This window comes from Limulus polyphemus, unplaced genomic scaffold, assembly GCF_000517525.1.
Source record: "Limulus polyphemus unplaced genomic scaffold, Limulus_polyphemus-2.1.2 Scaffold1561, whole genome shotgun sequence".
Taxonomy (NCBI): domain Eukaryota; kingdom Metazoa; phylum Arthropoda; class Merostomata; order Xiphosura; family Limulidae; genus Limulus; species Limulus polyphemus.
Window position 1 is genome coordinate 162,061 of NW_013667171.1, and position 7,647 is coordinate 169,707.

A 7,647-nucleotide genomic window follows, 5' to 3' on the forward strand; every position below is an offset into this window, starting at 1 on the left:
ATATAAATATGTAAATATAGAAACAAAATCCAAACAAATACAACTAATTTGCAATGTTTTTATATCAAATTCCTGAAAAATAAAAAAAGATATCGCTAACCAATTATAATTGATGATCAATCAGTTGAGATGGTTATACTATTATAGTAAACACAGTTTTATACACAGTATGAAAATATAATAACTATAGTTTTAGAAGTTGATTCTACACAATCATTTTAAAGTTAATCTGTGAAATAGATCCAAATATATACATCCCAGCATGGAATGGAAAATAACAAAATCAATGAATACTGATATCAATATTGTAGCTCATCAAGGATAAAATCTGGGTTTGGAAAATTTGATAAAACGAATTTTGTAGTGGAAATTGCTTAGACAATCATCCATTGAACAATTACACCCATGTTTCAGATATGTTGTTAGAACAAAGGAATAAGTTTGTTGGGCAAAAAAATAAATAAATAAAACAAGAACAGTTATTAATTTAACATTCAAATAATTATTCTGTGAATGAAACATTAATTCCCTTTTCCTGCCAACTTTGTACTCTCCCAAACATGTGAAAAACAATGTATCATTTTGCTACATTACCAAACGTTAAGCCATGTAAAATGCAAAACAAGTTCATTTGAGCAATATTTTCACAAGTTTTCAAAATTAGTTGAAAGTTCTTAAGCAGCTTACGGTTTGTTCTAACATTATTATTAACTTTTATGCATAATGTTATGTTATTTTTTGAAATATTACATGATATGCACATTATTCTTACAATACTCGTGAAGTTACACATATTAAAAACACTCTAAGATTATATTCACCTGTATTTTGTTTTATAATATTCTGTTGATTTTTCTAACTATTCTTTCAAACACATTAGTAGTAGTAACACATAATTAACATAGTTGATTACAAAAGAATTTATAAATTTCAAACTATGAAAATAATACAAAAAATACAGACCTGTTGTTGGTCTATGTTGAATGATCGAGGTTTAAGATCGACTTTCATCCAATGATCCAGGCAGGGTAGAATAATGACAAATCCTCAACGAAAAATTTCTTATTACCACCAAAACAATTTCTACATTTTATACACACAAATTTTTCCTTTCAAGTTTCATTTGCAACAGTTTAATAGACAGAAGTACTACTTCTACCTGATATAATGAAAACTGCATGATTCAGTCTTATTATGCTACACACATTTGCTGCTTGTCCATCATCACAATAAAATATTTAGTACCAATATGAACTTATGAAAAACCTGCTTTTAATAAAATTATATTTCATATTGGTGAATTCCAAGCTTTTTGATAAAATATGTGAATGAAATGTCTAAGTCGTACTTTCCCACTGACTTAAAATGTACTGTATACTCCTCTTCATATTTTACAAATACTGATCATGTAAATCAGTCATCACACATAAAACCTTAGATGAACAGAACTTTATGTTAAAACACAAAAACAGTACCTTTATAAACCATAACACCAGTTTCTAAAACAATATAATATTATCTTGATACTTTTGGATATAACAAGTACAATTGAATAATGTGAAAAGTAGGGATTAAAAAACTTACCAGGTCCCTTTACTGGAAGCATTTTTCCCATTCTGAAAATAACCACTCTCTCTAAAGCTGGAACTTTCTGAAAGGCAAACAAGAGACATTTATAGTTTAATATATTCTTGTGTCATACATGCAGTAATATTTAAGTGTACATGAAGTGATATTTTACATCATATTTTAATGCAGTTTTGGAAACCTTATACATACCATCCACCTGCATGGAAGGCAAGATTTGAAGGTAGAGATATAAGTTTTTTTAACTGTATGTAAGTTTAATGAATTTATGTAAAGTGAGCACATCTGATGCTGCTTTCCTGGATGTGGGCTTGAAAAACACTAATTTTGTATGATAATGAATTTGTACAATTATATGTCATAGCTGAAAAGGAAATGTAAAAATTACAGTTTAAATGCAGAAAGCTGGTCTAATAGACAAAGTCTAGAATTGAATGAAAGGCCACTTTGTTTGTGACTTTATCTTTAATCCCCTAGTTACCAATTTTTTCAACATTCATTACTGGTGAAACTCACATAATGCATCAATGAGTAATTTTATATTTTTTGTGAATAAACATTCATTGTAAAGAAGTGACCAAAGGAAATGAGTCAAATTCCCATTTTCTAAGCAAAACATATAGGAGGATCCAGCTATAATTAGTGAGGTTAACTGCAATATTGACTGTGTATTTTTATTTTTTTCTATCACTCTTATATTATTTGGGGCCCTGTAAACCATAATCAACAAATTCATAGACAAACAAGCAATTTAGGACAAAAATAGTTTAGAAACAAAGAGGCTTAAAAGGTAATAGGTCCCACTCAGACCACGATGGTAACTAGGGATAAACTGAATCCCACAATTTATTTAGGTTTTACTTTCTGTACAAGTTTGATGAGTTCTTTGCTTGTACACAGCTACATTTCAGAACTTTACGGATTGTACAGTTTTAAATTCATTGTAAGTTGCTAAACTGAATCTCAGTTTGTTATTCAAAAAAAAAAAGACACACTTGTATTAAAAAATAAAATACTTTCTGTGGCACCCTTTATATTGGCACTTCCAAGAAAAAAAAAGTCCCTTGTGGGATGGTTGACAATGCATCCAACAAGGTCATTATCTTTAATTTTCCACAAATCACTTTCCAACTGGCCTTTCATTCAGTTCCAGAACTTGTCCATTCTGCATTTAAGTTGTAAGTTTTACAGTTCATTTAGTGATAAAAATTTCAAGTAAAATATTTTATAAGCAATTAGTATAGTATATCATTTTCATGAAAGGATTGCACTATTTAATGATTACCTGAAAATCTTAATTCAAGTTATAGCCATTTTAGTCACCAATTGAATTTTTACAATGGTGTTTAACAATAATGTATTATGTAAAAATGGTTGTAAAAGAGATCAGAAATTCTATTTTTTACACACTTTTGACTTGAAATACAAAATGGACAAATAAAGAGAAATGTGGCAAAAACACTATCTACAGTTGCAGTGATTTTTAGTTGTGTATTTGAGTATGTTACATGCTAAATTAAAATTATTAACCATATCTGCACAGGTGGAGGTCAAAATGTGAATGCCCTGACTTTGTACATTCAACATAGCATTACACATTTGATGTATGAAGGAGAAAAGTATTTTTATTCTTCACATGATCATTACCTTGCACTACTTGTCAGAGTCTGAATCAGATAGACTTTGGCATTTCACAGGCATATCTTTAGCAACACAACTGATTGTTTGTATAGAACAAACTTGTACTATTGACTTAAAGTTTGCCACATTTCACGCAGATGCATTTTGTAAATTCAAAACTATAGTCAAAATTACTTCTCCAATGCAGGGTCGATCACTGGACCTAGTGCACATTCTGTTAATGTAAATTAAGAGCAAAAATTTTTACAGGAGATTATTATAATTGGGATAAAATGTTAACAAAACCACAAAAATCCCATTTTGAGTTATTTCGAGATAGTGGGGCATTTATCATGAATGTACAGTTTAAATAGCATGCACATTATCGTTTTTTACACATACACACACATATGTTTACATTTGGAGTATTGTGTTCAGTCTTGGGCTCCTTACCTTAGGAAGGGCATTGAATTGTTGGAAAGGGTTCAGAGAAGAGTTACTAGGATGTTTCCTGGGATGGAGAGTTATCATATGAGGAAAGATTAAGATCTCTGAAATTGTTTTCTCTTGAAAAACGAAGGATTAGAGGGGGGTCTCATTGAGGTATTTAAGACTGTTGACCTATCTATCTACAACTATTATCACTCTGAAATAACTACAATAGATACAGCATTCAATGAGCTATTGTTTGAAAGATATTTTCCCCATATTTTTCAACATAGGTCAAAATAAAACATTTCTGTCCACTTCAATTGCAGTACTGATTTAAAATGTTATGTGCCCTTCCCTCAGTAAAACAAGTATAATGTTGCACACATAATAGAGATAATGCAAAATTGAATATATATATATATATCATTCTTCATTCTCTTTGTTTCTTTGCAACTAAGTTGAAATACAGATAATATGTGACTACTATTTGATATGAAATATTTTAATCTGTGGAACTAAATCTCTACTAATAGATTAAGTCACCTTAGAGAAAAGTGGATAGAACAGGATGAAAACAAAAATATATTAAGTTGATCACAATTCCATCCATAGGAAAGACTGTTATGGATAATGTTTATAATTAAAAATGTTTCACATTTTTTTAAAACCTTTTATTTCGAAAAAAAACAATCCTTTTATATACAAAATATTTTTTTATATACACACTGTTTAGATACTGCCACAACTTACAAGACCTAAAACAATGAACATGCAAAAAACAAGATATTTAAAATTGTTTGTTTTTGTATACACCTTATATAATATACTGTATGATGATTTTGAGAATACTGAGGCTTATTCAGAGAGTCATTTTAGGCATCTCAGATCAAGATTATTAAAAAAAAAATGAAAATAACTCATGCAGAATAATGATGTAAAAACCTAATATTGTGAAAGTGATTTTTTTTTACATTTTGTAAAATCCTTTAGACAGAATTAAACAATGAAAATATGAGATTGCACTGTGTGCATCTTTTTGTTTTATGACTATTTTTCCTTTTCTATTCTATAGATGGTAAATATTAAAACACCCTATGATTGCAACCATATCCACTATTAACTACAATGTTAACTTAAATGTTGGCTTAAGCCTCAAGTATATATTTAGTAAATGCACATTTGATTCACTTACTGAGGTTTGTCCCTTGGCTTGGTGACAAGAGCTAATACTATTGCAGCAATACAGATCATAAAACTCTAGTTAACACAAGTTGCTTATGATACTATTCACTGTAATAATTTTTCCTTCACCCAGTTCTTCCATTAAATTTCAATCACCAAATAGATGTAATATTTTTAGTAATGGATAATATTTGTCCACATATTACTTGTTCTTGGCATAAAAAAAAATGCAATGCATGCAGACTGACCTTTATACTTAACCAACCAGTCAGAGGAAGTGTGATCAATACCATCACATAGCAGATTACTGTCATAATGTTTCGGATAACCTGCGACACCACTGATTCTTTTTTGGACTTTTCTATGAAAGGAAATAAAAAAAAATTAACTTACCATTGATTTTTAACATAGAAAATCTTTTTATGTGCATTGTTGTAAGCTATGTTTTTATGCCATAATTTAGATGTTAGATAGAGAGTACATGATGTTAAGATCAAGCAAGGCCTAGAAATATCTATAGCAAATGTAAATTATAGATATTATGTTCTGTAAGACATTGGGAGGTAAGTTATAAAGTGGGTTGTTTTATGTTAGATAACACCATCTTTAATGTAAGCCTACAATAACTTAGAGCTGTAAACAAGTGTTCATGTTTGAAGAAATGCTAAAGGAGGAAACAAATACTTTACCACATTACATAGATTGGACATTGAATTACTTTCAGTAGATAATTTAAAAGAACCCACCAATGAAAGAACAATGCTACAATAGTATTTTTTAAGTAACACGATACAAGTCAGGAATGAAAGTGTGCATAGTTTCATTCAGTGTTATGCAGTACTTGTGTGTACATTTATAGTAGTTGATGGAATTATAAAAAAAAAAAGACACAAACCTGGAGATGAGAATTGTGGTTCTGAATCATAAAGAACGCCTTGGCTGTAACTATAAATAGATCTATAATTCTGACTATTTCTCATAGGTGAAGAAGTTTTAATTAGAGTCTGTCCATAATCAAAAGCTGACTGATAGTCAAACATGAAGGTTTGGGTGCTGTTTTGATAAGAAGTGTCCTTAGAAGAAAACATTCCAGCAATTCTATTTGATAAGTAGTCACTAGGGAAAAAAATAAATAATGAATAATAAATACTACATTACATATTATACAAACAAATAGTACATGTAAAAAAAACTAATTGTAAATTTTCATATTAGGAACCAAACAAATACTTGTACATGTACCTGTAATTCATAAAAAATCAATTTGTCTAAGACTTCTGAAAACAATTAAATAATTTAATTCTGAAACCCAATAAAAACTACAACTTAATAGCCTTTCCACAAGTAGTCTATCATATATATCTAAGAAAGAAAGAAAAAAGAAAAAAAATGCTCACCCTACTGATGCCACTCCTCCACCTTAAAATACAAACAAAAAAGAGCACTAAAACTAGAACTAAATGTAGCCATTCACATCTACATGTATATATTTATGTGTATTCAACAACTATTAAAACATAATTTAAACAGGGCACACCATAATACCAAGTGTGCAAACTTCTCTACACATTCACAAAATGTCTGGACTACAATATGTGCCATTCATTCTAAACATAAAATGATAGCAAAGAAAACATATCCGAACACATATTTCAAGTGATTCATTAGTCCAATAGGTATACAAGTCCATATGTTTAATAATATGATCTTAAAGTCTACTTTTTGTATTAGACTAGTTTGCAACTGACAGAAGTACAACTGGAAATGAAATTACCTTATTTAATTGATTGTATGTATTCCCTTTTTGGTTTTCCCTTGCGATATACAGTTAATGTTTTCTTATAAATTATATGATGAATTACAAAAGTATATATATAACATTATAAAGTTAAGCTTGAAAATAAATCATTTGGATTGGTATTTTCTTGACTTACAATTATTACTATTCATGGCATAATCACAATTTCTTGACACTCGAGTGTTAGTTTTATTTAAAATTTGGAAATAGCAAGAACACTCTGCTAGTGAAATAATAAACTACATAATGATAATTCACGATGACAAGGAAACCACTTGACCTGATGATTACCTAAGGAGGTTGAAACATTGTGACTTGTTTTCTGATTTGTAAATAAAAGTTGTTAATACCCATATCAGCCATCTCTACTATATCTATACATAATGATAAATTTCACCAGCAGGCTTAATAGTATTAGTAATGTTTACAGTTTAGTAGTGCTGACTCAGACTGAATTGTAAGGTAGTTTAACCTTAATAAAAGTTTAAGGTGAATTTGGTGTAAAAAATAAAATTTATTTCATTATATTCTATGTTCGTCATTACTGTGTGACTGTGAAATAGTACAGTTTACAAATCATACTAAATGTGTAGCTAATTCATAGTACTCACTAGTAGTAGTAGTTGGAACCACATGCTTGCACTTACATTCATGATTCATACGTTAGAAATATATTTGACAAATTTCAATTCTTGTAATTAGGTTCGAAACCCATTGGGACAAACAATGAATTAACTGACACTGAATTTATATCACTACCACTGTACTAGTACGTTAGAGCGTAGAAACTAGAATTTACTACTACTAGTTTCCAGTTCTACGCTAAGTCTAACGTACTGATGGTACCGGTACTCAGTGGTACACTGGTAGTGGTATTATATTTATAAGTTTAACTGTAGTGTAGACTGCAGTGCGAAAGTCGAATTATGCTTATATTTTCGATGACGAGGAACCCACTTTGAGACTAATAATGGTTGGAGACGGCTTGAATGGGTAATGAAGAAAAACTTTAATATAAGTTTACATAA

The 7,647-nt window shown here is 29.6% G+C and overlaps 1 protein-coding gene across 1 annotated transcript in view; it reads right to left on the minus strand.

Moving 5' to 3' along the window:
* LOC106464104 (stomatin-like protein 3) overlaps nucleotides 1–7,248 on the minus strand; it is a 31,960-nt gene extending 24,712 nt beyond the window's left edge. Inside the window, exons 1-5 of the mRNA XM_022391765.1 lie at nucleotides 7,231–7,248; nucleotides 5,717–5,937; nucleotides 5,070–5,182; nucleotides 1,585–1,651; nucleotides 964–1,046 (exon numbers count right to left, since the gene is read on the minus strand). Coding sequence (XP_022247473.1) covers nucleotides 964–1,046; nucleotides 1,585–1,651; nucleotides 5,070–5,182; nucleotides 5,717–5,909 — 456 coding nt within the window. The 5' untranslated portion in view covers nucleotides 5,910–5,937; nucleotides 7,231–7,248. The remainder of the gene's footprint in view (nucleotides 1–963; nucleotides 1,047–1,584; nucleotides 1,652–5,069; nucleotides 5,183–5,716; nucleotides 5,938–7,230) is intronic.
* Between the last annotated feature and the right edge of the window lie 399 nt (nucleotides 7,249–7,647).